Below are 18425 nucleotides of genomic sequence, written 5' to 3'. Positions count from 1 at the left end.
GGATCAGACAGCCCAGTCAAGGGAAGGTAGGATACATATAAACCTCCTTAACTCCCCGGACAGAGTTTTCATAGAATTGTAGAGTTGGAAGGGACCTCCTGGGCCATCTGGTCCAACCCCCTGCTCAAAGCAGGATTCGCTAAATCATCCCAGTCAGAAGTCTATCCAGCCTCTGTTTGAAGACTTCCATTGAAGGAGAACTCACCACTTCTCGTGGCAGAAAATTAAGATCTGCTGCAGGGATTTGAATTCACAACCCCTTGTGTATAATCCTACACACATTACATTACCAATACACTATACTGGCAACTGTATACCAGCAATGGAGGACACAGTGAGGTCCAGTGATCACCCTGAGCCACCAGTGTCTGTAAATGTGTTTATGGGGCACGACCTATGGGACGCGAAAGACAGGAGTTTATTAAACTTACCTGTGCTTTTACATTAGCGGGATGCGGCACCAGCTTCAATGGCATCAGCGTCTAAGATATCAGGCAAATCCTTGGGGAAATCCAAGAAGTGCACCATCTGTTCCATCAGGCTACCAGAGTCATAGACAAAACACCTATGCGAAGGATGCACCCTTAAAGTTATCAGATTCGAACAGGCCTCTCATTTTGCCTAGATGCGCACCATGGTCAGAGAGGAGGTTCATGCCTCCATCTCGGAGCTCCTACCTGCCCATTCCATCCCATCAGGCCCGTATTAAGAGACCAAGATGGGATCTTGAGCAATCCTTGGATGATGATGTCCAATCACTAAGCTCGGACCTGGAGGAAGAGGGCGAGATCACCTAGGAATCTCCTGAGGTGGGAAAAAGGTATCTCTTTTCCTCAGAGAACACGGACAAGCTGCTACGTGCAGTAAGAAGCACAATGCAGATCGAGGAAACCCCCAAAACTCAGTAAGTCCATGAGGAAATGTTTGGGGGCCTAAGAGCACGGATTCGTCACGTTTTTCCAGTGAACGATCACATCCGTTCAGTGATTTTGGAGGAATGGAAAGATGACGAGAAATGGCTAATCATCTCTCGAGATTTCAGACTCTGGCTACTGTTTGATCCAGAGGACATTAGCACTTGGGACGAAGTTCCTAAAGGTACTCTCACACTTAGCGATGCACCAGCGATCCTGACCAGCGATATGACACGGTCAGGATCGCTGGTGCATCGCTAAGTGGTCGCTAGTGAGCTGCCACACAGGCAGATCTTACCAGCGACATAGCAGCGGTCGGGGGTCGCTACTTACCTGTCAGACGAGGCGATCCTGACGTCCTCCCGCCCGTGTCCACGCGACGCTCGTCGGCGCAACAGGAAGCCCAGCAGGAAGCTGACGACGAGAAACGGCCCAGGACGTTCTCGCGCGATCAGCGATAATCAGCGGGGGAGCCGGTCAGAGGTAAGTATCAGACATAGCGATATCGCTAGCAATATCGCTATAACGTCACAAAACCAGTGACGTTATAGCGATATTGCTAGCAATATGGCTTAGTGTGACAGGCCCTTAAGATTGATGTCCCAGTGGACAGAGTATCGAGGAAGACTTCAATTCCCTTTGAAGATTTTTCTAACCTCAAGGAGCCCATGGACAGAAAGGCTGATGGACTCTTAAAAAGGGCTTGGGAGGCTTCTTCAGCGGTTATGAAGACAAATATAGCTGCCACACCGGTTGCTAGATCAATGCACCTGTGGATCGACCAACTAGAACATCAATTATGGGGGAAAGCCCCAGGGGGGAAATCTTGGAAGGTCTTCCCCTATTGAAACTTGCAACCGTTTTTTTAGCAGACGCTTCTGCTGAATCAGTACGGTTTGCAGTCAGAAATAATACTTTGTCCAATGCAGCTCGTAGAGCCATATGGATGAAGACCTGGTCGGGTGACTACCAGTCAAAAAATAAATTATGTGCCATACCCTTCTCAGGTTTGAAGGTGTTTGAACCAGTCTTAGACAAGATTCTGGAGAATGCCACTGACACTAAAAAAGGGTTTCCGGAGTCAAAAACAAAAACATATTATCCCTTTCAGAGATCTTGCCCTTTCCAGAGGCAGGAATATAGGGGGAAAAGGGAAATCTGGTCACTGGGAAAACCCAAAAGGGAGGAAGAGTAGAGCCCCTCTATCTCCGGACCAAGTTGCAGGAGACAATGACGCCATACCTGTGGAGGTCGCCTCAGAGTTTTCAGACGCGTGGGGGCTCATCTCTCAGTCAGTGGATCCTAAACACAGTATCCCAGGGTTATACCATCGAGTTTACCAACCCCCCCCCCCGGGCACGATTCGTGATCACTAGAGTTGAGCGACTTTGGTCGGATCGGGTTTCGTGAAACCCGAATGAAACAAAATAAGTTTCAGATGAAACTCGTCCGACTAGAGCAAAAAAAGTCGGAGTTTCGTCCGACTTTTATTTCCCATTGACTTGCATTGGGGTCGGGTTTCAGACGAAATTCCGACTTTGTTTTGCTCTAGTCGGACGAGTTTCATCTGAAACTTATTTTGTTTCATTCGGGTTTCACGAAACCCGATCCGACCAAAGTCGCTCAACTCTAGTGATCACAAATCCCTGGTCCAAAGCCCTCATAGATCCTATATGGGCAGATGTAAAACATCTGTTAAGATCAGACGTGGTGGTCCCGGTCCCTGAAACAGAAATGGGTCAGGGCCATTATTCAACCCTTTTCATGGTAAAAAAAAAACCTTCAGGGAAGAGTCGCACTGTTATAAATCTAAAACCGCTAAATCAGTGGATCTGGTACAAAAGATTCAGAATGGAGTCCCTAAAGACCACTATTCCTCTGATAGACCAAAATGCCGTAATGTGCACGATAGACCTAAAAAGTGCGTTCTGTCATGTTCCCATTCACCCTCACTCGCAAAAGTTTATTCAATTTGCGCTAAAAATAAGAGATACGTGCTACCATTTGAAGTTCCAGGCTCTTCCTTTTGGTCTAGCTTCAGCACCTCGGGTTTTTATGAAGCTGGTCGCCGAGATCGTGGCACATCGAAAACAAAAAAGAGTGATCATCGTTCAATACTTGGACGATTTCCTCTTAATATCCCGTTCAGCTTCCGAGTTAAAAAGACAGCTCGACTTGGTGTTCTCCACGCTTCAAGATCTGAGTTGGATCCTGAGCAGGGAGAAGTCAGACCTGCTGCCGGGGACCAGGGAAAGAATCTCGCTATTACCAGAGGAGGAGAAGAAATCTGTCAGGAACAAAATTTATCAGCTGCTGCGAAATTGTGTCTCCATAAGAACCGCAATGAAGGTCCTAGGTACATTGACAGCATGCATACCGTGCATAATGTGGAGCAAGCCCACACGAGGGGACTGCAGAAGGCGATCCTTTCAAAATGGGACAGGCGGCAGACCTCTCTGGACAAAGAAATTCTTCCTCCGGCTCTGAAATCATCACTGAGATGATGGACCAGTCACAGGAACATCAGTCAAGGAGTACCATGAATCCTATCACCATGTGTGACTATTGTCACAGACGCCAGCAGGGAAGGAATGGGGGGGCCCATTTGGAAGGAAGGTACCTTCAGGGAACATGGTCAGAAAACATCAGTTCACAATCCTCAAACTACAGAGAATTATGCTCCATGTGGGAGACACTAAAAAGAAGTAGCTCACGTTACAAGATCAAGACCTAAAAATCATGTCGGACAATATAACCGCAGTTTCATTTCTACGCCACCTGGGAGGCCCAAGACACGGGACTCTTCAAGACCTGGCCACCCGCATCTTCTCCTGGGCAGAGAACAACGATCTCTCTAGATCAGTGGTACATCTAGAGGGCTCCAAGAACACAGTAGCCGATTGAGCAGACAGGTGGTCCGAGCCACCGAGTGGGAGCTGAAGGTAGAAACATTCATAGACTTGTGTTATCAGTGGGGCACCTCCCCAGCTGGACCTCTTCCATCAAAAAAATACCAAACTACAGAGGTTCTACTCCCTCAATCCGGAAGGGACCACCCGGAAGGGATCGATGCATTGGACCAGAGATGGGAAGGGAATTTTGCTATATGCTTCCCCCCCCCCCCCATTGCTATAATATCAAGAGTCCTCAGGAAGATTCAGGAATAAGGAGCATGGGTGATGCTGGTGGTACCATTCTGGCCAAGACTAAGCTGGTTCCCTCTTCTAGAGAAGGTGTCTCAGGAAGGGCCGCTCCATCTACCAGCAATGGAAGATCTGCTTTCCCAGGGACCAGTTCTACATCCACATCCAGAGAACCTACAGCTGTCAGCATGGTTCCTGAGAGGGAGATCCTAAGATCTAGAGGTCTCTCCGACCAGGTGATCTCCACGATCCAAGCCAGCCGTAAACCATTACATGTGCGATCTTTGATTCCTCCTTGGCCTCTCATCTATGGATAGCGTATTTTTCAAAGGCCATCCAGCTATTAAGGCCCACAATAAGAAGAGCAGTCCCCCCCGTGGGACTTAAATCTGGTCTTTAATGCTCTATGTAAACCCTCATACTAGCCAAAAGCAGAAATAGACATGACAAAACTCACACTGAAAGCTGTCTTTTTGGTGGTCATCACATTGGCTAAAAGGCTGGGTAAAATTCAGGCCCTGTCGGTACAGAACCCCTATATTCAAATCATCGATGACCATATAATCCTAAGACTTAATCCGGGATTTCTTCCTAAAGTAGTATCCTCCCAGAACTTAAACCAGGAAATAGTCCTGCCCTCATTTTTCCAGTACTCAAAAAATGATAAAGAAAAATTCTTTCACTCGTTGGATGTCAAACGTGCGGTCATCCGCTATATAGAAACCACTCGGGAGTGGCGACAAGATACGAACTTATTTGTCCAATATGGGGCTAAAAAAGCATCTAGGCATTCCTTAGCGAGATAGATAACTTCAACCATCTCCTCGGCATACCAAGTTGAAAAATTAACTATACCTGAAGGACTCGGAGCCCTTTCCACCAGGGCAATAAGCAATACCATGAGCTGAGAAGGCTGGGGCCTCAGTAGAACAAATATGCAGAGCCGCCACCTGGTCTACGCTAAGCACTTTCTGTAGACACTATAAATTGGATACATTAGCAACTAGCCAGATGACCTTCGGTCGTAAGGTGCTGCAGGCAGCAATCGCACCCTAGTGAATTCCTACTTTGGTTTTCTTCATGGTGCTGTCAGGAGGGACATCCTGGAAAACTGGGATTAGACCTACCGGTAATATTGTTTCCAGGAGTCCATCCTGACAGCACTGGTAGTTCCCTCCCTAAGATTTGTATTTGTAATAATATGCTTGTACAAAATCTCAATAAATAAGGTTGCATCCATCCTGTTGTGGTACTTGAAAAATCACTGGAGTATGGGAGTGGGAGGGGACCTTTTAACCTCTCGTGCATTTCCTGTCCCTATGAGGATGAAAAGACAACCTCCATGGTGCTGTCAGGATGGACTCCTGGAAACAATATTACCGATAGGTCTAATCCCTGTTTTAGTCACAAGCTCTACTGGTTGAAAGATGGAGATAAAACTATAGGTTCTTCCTTTTTTTTTTTTTTTTTTTTTGCGGACATTACCACAAACAGCTCTTGAAGGTAATCAGATTTACAATATTTTATAGGCTGACTAGTATGTTAAGCCACAAGTTGTGGTCAATTATCATCCCCCCAAAAAAATCCAGCCCAGCAAATGGTCATTTTCCATAGACTGCTTGTTTGAAATTGGTTTGAACAAATTAACATGGCCAAAATTTATCTGTCCTTAGGCAGCTTTATTTTTTGGACTTTGACTGGATCATGATGCCAATGGTGATTTGGTGTTGTGAACGGCCTAGTCATCTCTACTGCTATAGATGCCACTCACTCTGCTGGTCATTTCATGGATAGAGTGGTTCTTCACACTTGCGTCCATGCAATTCTTGGCTGCTATCTTGTTTCACGCAGCAATGTATTCTTGAATTGCGTTAAGCAGCAAAGAAAAAGCCTATAGGTCTGTAAGGTAAGTGATATACGTCAGGATCAAATGGCTTATCTCCATGCAAAAATCGAATTTTAGCATGTAACCCATTAGTTGCTTGTCTGACATTATGTCGCTAGCATTTTACTGTAAAGCCTAAAAAAACCAACATGTTGAATTCCTGTTGTGGTGAACTGTGGTCATTATATTTGATCATATTGCATTTTTGGGGGGCAGTTGGGGTGGTGGTTAATCCACAAGCCGTATACCAGAGTTTTTTTGGAGATCCGTGTCTTAACAAAGATGTACCAGAAAAGAAAGTCCTTTTATGCATGCTTAAAGTGTTTTCACACCTTTTAACCCCTTCATGACCAAGCCTATTTTGACCTTAATGACCAGGCCATTTTTTGCAATTCTGACCAGTGTCCCTTTATGAGGTAATAACTCAGGAACGCTTCAACGGATCCTAGCGATTCTGAGATTGTTTTTTCGTGACATATTGGACTTCATGTTAGTGGTAAATTTAGGTCGATAATTTTTGAGTTTATTTGTGAAAAAAATCAGAAATTTGGCAAAAATTTAGATAATTTTGCAATTTTCAAATTTTGAATTTTTATTCTGTTAAACCAGAGAGTTATGTGACACAAAGTGGTTACTAAATAACATTTCCCACATGTCTACTTTACATCAGCACAATTTTGGAAACAATTTTTTTTTTTTGTTAGGAAGTTATAGGAGTTAAAAGTTGACCAGTGATTTCTCATTTTTACAACAAAATTTACGAAACCATTTTTTTAGGGACCACCTCACATTTGAAGTCACTTAGAGGGGTCTATATGGCGAAAATACCCAAAAGTGACAACATTCTAAAAACTGCACCCATCAAGCTACTCAAAACTACATTCAAGAAGATTATTAACCCTTCAGGTGTTTCACAGGAACAAAAGCAACGTGGAAAGAAAAAATGGACATTTTAATTTTTCCAACAAAAATTTTCTTTTAGCATCAATTTTTTCATTTTCGCATGGGCAACAGGATAAAATGGATTCTAAAATTTGTTGGGCAAGTTCTCCTGAGTACACCGATACCTCATATGTGGTCTTAAACCACTGTTTGGGTGCATGGCAGGGCTCAGAAGGGAAGGAGCGCCATTTGACTTTTTGAATGGAAAACATGCTGGAATATTTTGCGGTTGCCATGTCGCGTTTGGAGAGCCCCTGTGCGCCTAAACATTGGAGCCCCCCCCACAAGTGACCCCATTTTGAAAACTAGACCCCCCAAGGAACTACATGCATAGTGATCACTTTGAACCCCCAGGTGCTTCACAAATTGAACGATAAAAAAAAAGTACTTGCTTTTCACAAAAATTTTCTTTTAGCCTCAGTTTTTTCATTTTCACATGGGCAACAGGATAAAATTGATGCTAAAATTTGTTGGGCAATTTCTCCTGAGTGCACAGATACCTCATATGTGGTCATAAACCACTGTTTGGGCGCACGGCAGGGTCCGGAAGGGAAGGAGCGCTATTTGACTTTTTGAATGGAAAATTAGCTCCAATCGTTATCGGACACCATGTCGCGTTTGGAGAGCCCCTGTGTGCCTAAACAGTGAAAACCCCCACAAGTGACACGATTATGGAAACTAGACCCTTATAGAACTTATCTAGATGTGTAGTGAGCACTTTGAACCCCCAGGTGCTTCACAGAAGTTTATAACGCAGAGCAGTGAAAATAAAAAATCATTTTTTTTCCTCAAAAATGATTTTTTAGCACGATATTTTTTATTTTCACAAGGGTAACAGGAGAAATTGGACCACAAAAGTTGTTGTCCAGTTTGTCCTGAGTACACCGATACCCCATATGTGGGGGGGAACCACTGTTTGGGTGCACGGAAGGGCCCAGAAGGGAAGGAGAGCCATTTGACTTTTTGAAATGAAAATTACCTCTAATCGTTAGCGGACACCATGTCGTGTTTGGAGAGCCCCTGTATGCCTAAACATTGGAGCACCCCCACAAATGACCCCATTTTGGAAACTAGACCCCTAAGGAACTTATCTAGATGCATAGTGAGCACTTTGAACCCCCAAGTGCTTCACAAAAGTTTATAACGCAGTGCCGTGAAAATAAAAAATATATTTTTTTTCCTCAAAAAATTATTTTTTAGTGCGCAGTTTTCTATTTTAACAAGGGTACCAGGAGAAACTGGACCCCAAAAGTTGTTGTCCAGTTTGTCCTGTGTACGCTCATACCCCATATGTAGGGGGCAACCACTGTTTGGGCACACGTCGGGGCTCGGAAGGGAAGTAGTGACATTATGAAATGCTGACTTTGATGGAACGGTCTGCGGGCGTCATGTTACATTTGCAGAGCCCCTGGTGTGCCTAAACTGTGGAACCCCCCACAAGTGACCCCATTTTGGAACTAGTCCCCCCCCCCCCAAGGAACTTATCTAGATGTGTGGTGAGCACTTTGAACCCCCAAGTGCTTCACAGAAGTTTATAACGCAAAGCTGTGAAAATAAAAAATAATTTTTTTCCTCAAAAAATTATTTTTTAGCTCACACATTTTTATTTTCACAAGGGTAACAGGAGAAATTGGGCCCCAAAAGTTGTTGTCCAGTTTGTCCTGAGTACGCTCATACCCCATATGTAGGGGGCAACCATTGTTTGGGCGCACGTAAGGGCTCAGAATGGAAGTAGTGACGTTTTGAAATGCAGACTTTGATGGAAAGGTCTGCGGTCATCGTTACGTTTGCAGAGCCCCTGATGTGCCTAAACAGTAGAAACCCCCCACAAGTGACCCGATTTTGGAAACTAGACCTTCCAAGGAACTTATCTAGATGTTTGGTGAGCACTTTGAACCCCCAAGTGCTTCACAGAAGTTTATAACGCAGAGACGTGAAAATAAAAAAATCATTTTTTTTCCACAAAAAAAAAATTTTTTAGCCCCCAATTTTTTTTATTTTCCCAAGGGTAACAGGAGAAATCAGACCACCAAAGTTGTTGTGCAATTTTTCCTGAGTACGCTGATACCCCATATGTTGGGGTAAACCACTGTTTGGGCACACGTCAGGGCTTGGAAGGGAGGGAGCACCGTTTGACTTTTTGAACGCAAAATTGGCTGGAATCAATGGTTGCACCATGTCGCGTTTGGAGACCCCCTGATGTGCCTAAACAGTGGAAACCCCTCAATTCTAACTCCAACCCTAACCCCAACACACCCCTAACCACAGCCCTAACCCCAACACATCTCTAACCCTAATCCCAACCCTAACCATAACCCTAACCCCAACACACCCCTAACACTAATTCCAACCCTAACCCCAACACACCCCTAACTCTAGTTCCAACCCTAACCCTAGTTCCAACCCTAACCCTAATGGAAAAATAAAAATAATTTCTTTTATTTTATTAGATGTTCCTGCCTATGGGGGTGATAAACGGGGGGTTTATTTACTTTTCATTCTATTTTGATCACTGTGAGAGTTTATCACAGTGATCAAAATGAATTAATGATTCTGAAGCCGGCGGGCTCACTGGCATGCACCCGCCATTTTCCAAGATGGCGGCGCCCATGAAGCAGGACCGCGGGACACCGGGAGCCGGAGAGGGACATTGGAGGTACCGGGGGGGGCGGGGTGAGGGGGGGAGTTGGGAGGTAGGGGGAGCCTAGAGAAGGGGGAGGGGAGCAGATGATGACGGCGGCAAACAAAATTAGAAAATTCCCATGACGTATTATGTAACCTTCTTTCTAGCAACATTGGTTTGAAGGCATCAGTAGAGTGTGAAGTTACATTGAAACTGACTTGTAAACCATATATTGGAATTTGCCCTAGATTGGTTAGACTAGTCTTATTCTTAGGGACCCAAGCCCCTCCTTTGTAGGCCAAATATTGTGAATATTGGATAAGAATTAAGTGATTAAACAGAGTCAGCATGGGTTTGTAACTAATAAGTCATGTCAGACTAACTTAATTTCCTTCTATGACGGAATCACTGATTGGGTGGATCAAGGAAATGCTGTAGATATAGTATATCTTGACTTCAGCAAAGCATTTGACAAAGTATCTCATACAATCCTTATTGAAAAAAATGACTAAGTATGGAATGGACAAGGCAACTGTTAGGTGGATTCATAACTGGCTTAGTGATTGGACCCAAAGAGTGGTCGTAAATGGCTGCACATCCAGTTGGAAGAATGTCTCAAGTGGGGTACCACAGGGCTCTGTCCTGGGCCCTGTATTGTTCAACATCTTTATCAACGATTTAGATGAAGGAATTGAGGGTAAACTGATTAAATTTGCTGATGATACAAAGCTAGGAGGGATAGCTAATACTAGAGAAGAGAGAGAGAGGATTCAAAAAGATATAAATAAACTGGAGAAGTGGGCAGCAACTAACAGAATGGTTTTTAACAGGGAAAAATGCAAAGTACTACATCTGGGCAATAAAAATGAAAAAAGCATATACATAATGGGAGGAATAGGCCTAAGCAACAGCACATGTGAAAAAGACTTGGGTATACTAATAGATCACAAACTGAATATGAGTCAACAGTGTGATGCAGCAGCAAAAAAAGCAAATGCAATTCTAGGATGTATTAACAGAAGCATACAGTCTAGATCACGTGAAGTCATTATTTCCCTCTACTCCTCTTTGGTCAAACCTCATCTGGAATATTGTGTCCAGTTTTGGGCACCACATTTTAAAAAAGACATCAACAAACTGGAGCAAGTTCAGAAAAGAGCAACCAGAATGGTGACCGGTCTGCAAACCCTGTCTTATGAGGAAAGGTTGCAGGATTTGGGATTGTTTAGTTTGCAAAAGAGAAGACTGAGAGGAGACTTAATAGCTGTCTACAAATATCTCAAGGGCTGTCACATCGTAGAAGGATCATCTTTATTCTCATTTGCACAAGGAAAGACTAGAAGCAATGGGATGAAACTGAATGGGAGGAGACACAGATTAGATATTAGAAAAAACTTTTTGACAGAGTGATCAATGAGTGGAACAAGCTGCCACGAGAAGTGGTGAGTTCTCATTCAATGGATGTCTTCAAACAGAGGCTGGACAGACATCTGACTGGGCTGATTTAGCGAATCCTGCTTTGAGCAGGGGGTTGGACCAGATGGCCCAGGAGGTCCCTTCCAACTCTACGATTCTATGATTCTATGATTCTAAGTTGTGTATTGCTTCCTGAAAGGTTACCTTGCCACCAGGGGTATCCCACCCATCCCACAATAGGTATATTAACAGTTAAATTCCATAACTTAGCATTATCTGTGGCACTATTAGCAAGTGTGTCAGAACAGTTAGTCCAAGCAAATAACTCCTCAGGTGGAACAGGAATAGCCAAAAAGGGGGATGCTTGTGGTTGACACTGGTGAATACGTGCAGATCCAACAGTCTGCCAGAGACTGGCAATTATCCAACAAATCTCTCAGTAATTTTTCATGATGTTGTATAAACTTATTATTCAAGGACGTTGGGGAATTTAGGCTGTCCCATGCGGTTACCAATAATAATATGGAAAATGTGAAAGACCAAAACATTATGCCCCCTTATTTGCTATTGGCTTGTTTAACCAGCTTGCAGGGCAATGCTTGAATCCAAGTCGGTCTTCCTTCTAGTTTCACTGATGTAGGGGTGATGAGGAGGACTTGATAGGGAACGTCATACAAGGGTTCTAGTCTGTGCTTTCTGACATGCCTTTTCACGACTACCAAATCACCAGGCTTCAGGTTATGACAGGTGTCGGTTTCTGCTGAATCTGGAAGAGAAGAAGAAACTAGAGCATGGGTGTTAGCAAGATTTTTACTAAGCTGAATAACATATTGAACAGCATGGTCAGTTTCTTCTGGAAATTTGCAATTGGGGGCCTAGTACCAAACAATATCTCATATGGGGACAGGCCATGTTTTGCAATAGGGGTAGTACGAGCACAAGAGGCATCTGCTGTTGAAGCGGGGCAGGAGGCTCTGTTACAGTTAGAGATTGTATTGCCTGATGGGCCGTTAGGCGGCTGTCGAGGACAAATTGGGGTGCATTCACATTGCGTTTTGTGTCCCCATTGGGGCATATATCTGAAATCCCCCACAAAATGCGGTCCGGACGCATGAGCAGACAGGGCCATAGACTGTAATGATGATGCACTTTTTTGGGAGTGTACACCTACAGGAGGCGGACACTCGGACGCAATCTGCTACATCTGATTGTTCGCCTCCTGTAGGCGTACACTCCCGAAAATGATGCACGGCAGAGCACACATTCCTTCTATTGTCACCATACAGTCTATTGGCCCCGTTGTCGAATGCGTCCGGACCCCATTCTGCGGGGGATTTCGGACATTTACCCAGACTGAGACACAGAAAGCAATGTAAATGCACCCTTAGAAAAAGGCACATCAGAGGAGATCTTTTATGTGTGTAAATACATGTGTGGTCAGTACAAAGGACTGGCACATGACTCACTCCTTCCAAAGACCATACTAAGGACCAGGGGGCGTTTTTTTACATCTAGAGGAAAGAAGCTAATAAGGGAAGGGTTCTTTAGGCTGTGTGCCCACGATGCGATTTTTAAGCGTTTTTGCCGCGATTTTCGGCTCAAAAACGTTTAAAAAACTCGTACAGAACGCCCCCCATGCATTCCTATGGCATTCCGCACATGCTGTGCTAATGCTGCGCTGTTTTCCGCGGCGGAATCGCATCGTGGAAAAAAACGCAGCATGCTCATTCTTTTTGCAGAATCGCAAAGAATTGCCGCGATTCCGCACCCATAGGAATGCATGAGAACCGCTTACTTCCCGCATGTGGCTATGCCCACCATGCGCAAAGTTAAGCGTGTCATGTGCGGATGGTACCCACGGTGTGGAGGAGAGGAGACTGTCCTCCAGGCCCTGGGTACCATACCCTTGTAAAAAAAAAATAAATAAATAAATAAAAAATCGGGGAATACTTACCTTCCGGCGTCACGCGCAGCCTTCCCGGGCCTCAGCGTTCCCAGTAATGCCTTGCGGCAAGGACCTGTGATGACGTAGTCTCGCGTTACTCTAGCGGTCTCGTGAGATCACTATAGCAACGCGAGACCAACAACATCACAGGTGTCGCAAGGCATCGCTGGGAACGGGAGCGTCGCTAAGGCTGCGCGGGGCGTCGGAAGGTAAATATACCCCGATTTTTTTAATTTTTGTTATCATTTTTAACATTCTGTCTTTTACTATTGATGCCGCATAGGCAGCCTCAATTGTAAAAAGCTGGTCACACTTGTCAAACACTATGTTTGACGAGTGTGACCAACCTGTCAATCACTTTCCAAGCTATGCTTCAAATCGCTTGGAAAGTGCTTGAATTTCGCACGCGAAAATCGCTGCAAAAACGCGAATATAATCGTGGTAAAATCGGGCGGAAAAAAACGCACGTTTTCTGGGAAGGAGTCCGGTTTTGAGTGTCCGGTTTAAAACGCTACGTGGGCACATAGCCTTTTATCACAACAAATGGCATTGTGGGTTATAAGTAATCTAATGATAGAGAATGTATAGTTGGTGGATCCATGTCTTTTTACAACCTATATAACTATGTAAAGACATGTGCACATGGCATCTTTTTCAATGCACATTCTGCCTGTAAAAGTGCTGCAAAAAGCGAACATAATGCACATCAATGCAAAAACAACACTGCCGTGTTTATGTTTAGTCTTTTGTTGCTACTTTTATCCACTTAAGGCTGTGCACGTTGAGTATTTGCTTGCAGAAATTTCGGCAAGGTTTCTGCATCTCTTGGCAGGAAAAACACTGCAGAAAAAACTTGCGTTTTTGTATGAATTTTTTGTATGCACTTTTGTACAGCAATTAAGGCTAATAAAGCTAAATAAAGACTTTTTTTAAAACTGTGATGTAATTTCTTGATATAGCACCACCTTTGTCATGATGATGCAGTGTGGCATCAGGGTAATGGGATTAGGGCTTGGTGTCAGCAGCTGTCATTGACACCTGGCTCTAGACTTAGGGTACCGTTACACTTAGCGATGCACCAGCGATCCCCACAACGATATGGATCGCTGGTGCATCGCTAAGTGGTCGCTAGTGAGCTGCCACACAGGCAGATTTCACCAGCGACATCGCAGGGGTCGGGGGTCGCTACTTACCTGTCAGACGCAGCGATCCTGACGTCCTCACGCCCGCGTCGCTCGTCGGCGCCGCAGGAAGCGCCCGACGAGAAATGATCCAGGACGTTCTCGCGCGACCGGTGATGAGCAGCGGGGGAGCCGGTCGGAGGTAAGTATCAGACATAGCGATATCGCTGCTACGTCACAAAGTCGGTGACGTTACAGCGATATTGCTAGTGATATCGCTATGTGTAACGGGGGCTTTAGTAATGAAAAGGTGTCAGCCCGACACCCTCATCTAAGCCGATAAGTAAACACAGACACACACACAAACACACATTGTCCCCAGCCTATGTAGGAGCGTTAGCAGAACGAGCGCACATAGGCTGTAACCAGACAGCCACTGTTAATTTTAAAGAAAAAAAATTGCTTGGGCTCCTGCATAATTTTAATAACCAGTAGAGGGAAAGCTGAGGGCTGATTTTAATATTCTGGGAAGGAGCCAATAGCCATAAAGGTTCCCAGTCTATTTATATCAGCTCAAGGCTGTTTACTTAGCCTTTACTGACTAATTTACAGGGGGACATCAGAAAAAGATTGACATGGTGTCCCCCTATAATAGCTTAGGTAGGGGCCATGGATATTGGCCCCTCCCAGACGGAAAACATCAGCTCTCAGTTGCTCCAAATCTGGCACTTAGCCTCGCTGTTCCCACTTGCCCTGTAGCGGTGTCAAGTGGGATTGATGTCACCTTTGTATTGTTACAAAGGTTACTAATGGAGTGGCGTCTATAAGACACCTATATATTAGTAATCTCATAGTGATATTGTATAAAAACACAGACTCCCAGAGTAAAGTCGTTTATTTGAAATGACACTCCAGAATCTTAATTAAATCATACTCACCGAACACCTTATTCACTGAAGTCAGTGTCTCCTGCAACAAAAATAAAATAATAAACCACAATATTCCTCACCTGTCCTCAGAGAAGATAGTCCATAATGTCCCACGACGATCCTGATCACTTTGAGAGCAGTCACATCAGTGACTGCTCTCAAAGACAGTCAGCGATACGCTGACAGGAGGTGAACGCTCCCACAGTGTATTACTGAGCTGCCATGAGAAAGTTCTCAGCTGATGAACTCTGGTGAAGTCTCACAGCAGCTCAGTGATACACTAACAGGAGGTAATCGCTCCCGCTGTGTATCACCGGCGGCCAAGTAGAGCAGTCACATCTCCCAATGTGACTGTTCTATACGTGAGATCACTGTGGGACACTTGGGATTACATGGACTACGGCAGACAGATGAGTATATGTTGGTTTATTATTTTACATTTTTTTTGCTAGGAGACAAGGGCATCGGGGATTGGGCTTTTAGGTGACTATAGTGGGTTTTTATTTGAATGTGTATGTAATTGTTTTCCTTTTTTTTTTTTTTCTTCCTTCCAACTGTGAGCACAGGCGCCGGCTGATGAGACTACGTCTCCCATCAGCAGCACCTGCTATCATTTATCAGTGACAGCAGACGTAGCCCGATGGGAGTGGTAGACTCATCAGCCCACGCAAGCTTTTTACTGCAGGTCACCGCTGCGTGTCACAGTCACAGCTGTGGGATCATGCTGAAATCTGGCAGCATGACCCTGCAGCGTCTGACCGACGGTCTTATCTGTAGTAGTGTTACTGTCGATAAGAACCACTGCGCCGATGTTTGCCATGCTGTCACACAGATGACAGTGTGGGAAACGCCATAGGAAGCTGGTAAAACAAAAACCAAAAACTCAGCAAATCCACAAACATTTTCCTACCTGTGTTTTTGCTGCGGATTTGACTGTCTCCATTGAAGTCAATGTGTGGGAAATGCTGCAGAAACGCACAAGGAATTGACAAGCTGTAGAAAAAAATGCACTGCAAATTCTTAAGGAAATTTACTGATCATGTGCACAACACGTCAGGATTGCCATTGAATTAGCTAGCATAAGGCTTCCATAGCGTTTTTGGCCCATTTCTGTGCGGAAGAAACGCCGCAAAACGCATCAAAAACACACTGTGTGCACATAGCCTAAGGGTTTGGAAACTGTGAAACGATTTCAAGAAATAACCTCTTCATGCTTTATTTGCTAGTTGTAGCTAAACCCTAAAGGAACAAAAAGACATTGGCAGTGGAGCCACAGCAAAAACGACGATAAAACTGCCTGCAAAGGCGCCTCGGGAAAGTGTCTGCCAACTTTTTACTGAAGCAGTTTTGCCTTGGAAAACCTTGGTGTGTCTGCAGTTGTCTTAAAGTCGTATACACATGCCCTTGCTATTCTCTATTCATTATTGAGGAGAAATCCTGGAGTGAATGGTATATTTAGAAATATCTATCTATCTATCTATCTCATTCACTTGCTTTGGATGCATCCATGCAGAAACTGACCTGCTTGTGGATTTTGAAATCCTTGCGATTTCAGTTTTTGGCTGAGTTTTCACAATGAAATAAACCTTTTTGTGAATTTTTTTTTGTAGCTTCTTGATAAAATTTGCAGTAGAATCCACACCGCTTTTTTTCTATCACATGTGAATATACCTTTAGGGTACGTGCACACGCTGCGGATTGGGGTGCGGATTTGGCCGCGTGGATTTTGTAAAATCGCGGTAAAATCGCTCGGGGGGGAAAAAAACGCACGTTTTCTGGGAAGGAGTCCGGTTTTGAGTGTCCAGTTTAAAACGCTACGTGGGCACAGGGTTACTTGTTATCATACATATTACTGACCTAACACCCAGGCCACTTGCATCTGGAGCTATGCAAATGGACCTTGCTCGGGTAAGGTGGGTTTTGTACCTGTAGTACTTGTGTTTACAGAGGACCTGTCGCTTGCCATGAATGTTTTTTTTTGTCCTGCAAATGTCACTATTTTCCTGAATTTGACATCCCCCCCCCTTTTCTTCGTTCCTAACATGTCCTTGTCTTCCTTTTGTCTTGATAGCTCAGGGGGCATGATTTTCACCTTTTCTTATTGAGGATCATACCCTTTAGCTATCTGTACTAGGTTTACATACAATGAATTGGGTCATCTCTTAGGAGCAGTAAAAATCAGAGTAGTATCATTTATACCAGATAACACAGGTGACAAATCCTGTACAATCATAGTATAGATTTCTTTAAATGGGAATAACCCACGACAATTCCTTTTTTTTTTTTTTCCCCCTGTATACATTTATAACAATACTAAAAAAAACAAAAACTTGTATATGAATGAAAAGACGAGGGATATCTCAATCAGGACAGGGTTATATCTGAGACAAATCCAGCAATTTAAAGCCTTCAGTGAATAGAACATTAATGTGTTCATATAGGGTTTTTCCGTGTTTTTTTTTTTTTTTGTATGTAGCCATGCTCATAAAAGAAGCTATATTGACACTGGAATCTGTAGTTAGCTCCAGTGGTCTCCGCCGGCCAGGAAGCGATGACGCCCTGACTACTGTTCTTCTGACCCTGCAGCCATGCGGTGGTGACGACATTGCTTCCAGTCCAGCGGAGACCACTGGCATGGCAGCGGACTCCTGGGATAAGTATAACTTCTTATCATTTATTTTCTTGGCTCTCTGCTGCAATTTTTTTAAGGGTTGGAAAATCCCTTTAACTGTTCTGGTCTGCTGTCCTAGCCTTGTCCACTGGTGGGAAGCATTCTTTGATATGAACCCTTTGGAAGCTGCACCTTGAGTGTTGCTCTTGGGTGTCCTATGTGGGCGATAACACAGCTCTTAGTCATGTGCTCCTTCGTGTCTGCTGTCCTCCGCACATAACATTGCCGTGTACCTTTTGGCTTTCCCGTGGTTGCTGACTCTTTGTGGGTATGAGATGTTGTGTGCCGGTCTCCTGACTAGGCTGCTGCTTTAGATTACCCAATGGTTTCCTTATGATCTGTGTAACTCGAGCAGTGGAGCAAGCTATTAAATCCTTGTGTAATGTCATTATCTGCCCTCTATGTGCCTGCCATGAAGTTATTGCTTCTTTCTTTTCATTTGTTTTTTTTTTATATGTGTGCTGTTTGCAAAGATTCTTGGGAGGATTTGACAGAGGTGGTGGAGAAAATGCGTCCTGATCCAAAAGGTGCGTCCCGTCCCACCATGAGAAATGCTTCGCTTGCTTTGGCACTTTGTCATTTCACTATCCAGGTTTGGTTTACTGTGGCTTTTACAAGAACCGACAGGAAAGGAGACAATTGTACAAATATGATTTAATAATGTGAATTCAGTGTTTTATGCTAAACTTAACATGCACAAGCTACATTGTCTCCCCTGCATGTTGTGGCATGCGTACATACTAATATTTACACACCGGGCAAGAACCACTAAAGGGCAGGGGATATTGTCAGGAACATTTTGGTTAGGCTGGTCACACCTCTAACCTGTAGCATGC

General features: G+C 44.3%; 1 protein-coding gene across 9 annotated transcripts in view; it reads left to right on the top strand.

The window, feature by feature from the left end:
- Positions 1–18425, top strand: part of RUFY3 (RUN and FYVE domain containing 3) — a 137468-nt gene that overhangs the window by 45547 nt on the left and 73496 nt on the right. For 6 of the 9 annotated variants that reach the window (XR_012219612.1, XM_073541003.1, XM_073541013.1 and 3 more), the window contains exon 2: positions 18063–18116. The exons of the other annotated variants lie outside the window; for them this stretch is intronic. Coding sequence is in view for 5 of the 6 variants with exons in the window: in XM_073541003.1 (XP_073397104.1) it covers positions 18063–18116 (54 nt within the window). In the remaining variant the exon portion in view is untranslated. The remainder of the gene's footprint in view (positions 1–18062; positions 18117–18425) is intronic. 9 annotated transcript variants of the gene reach the window in all.

The sequence above is a fragment of the Dendrobates tinctorius genome, unplaced genomic scaffold, assembly GCF_039654945.1.
Source record: "Dendrobates tinctorius isolate UK_male_01 unplaced genomic scaffold, ASM3965494v1 ptg000011l, whole genome shotgun sequence".
Taxonomy (NCBI): Eukaryota; Metazoa; Chordata; class Amphibia; order Anura; family Dendrobatidae; genus Dendrobates; species Dendrobates tinctorius.
The sequence above is the reverse complement of the archived record's forward strand: the minus strand, read 5'-3'. Positions and strand labels throughout refer to the sequence as shown.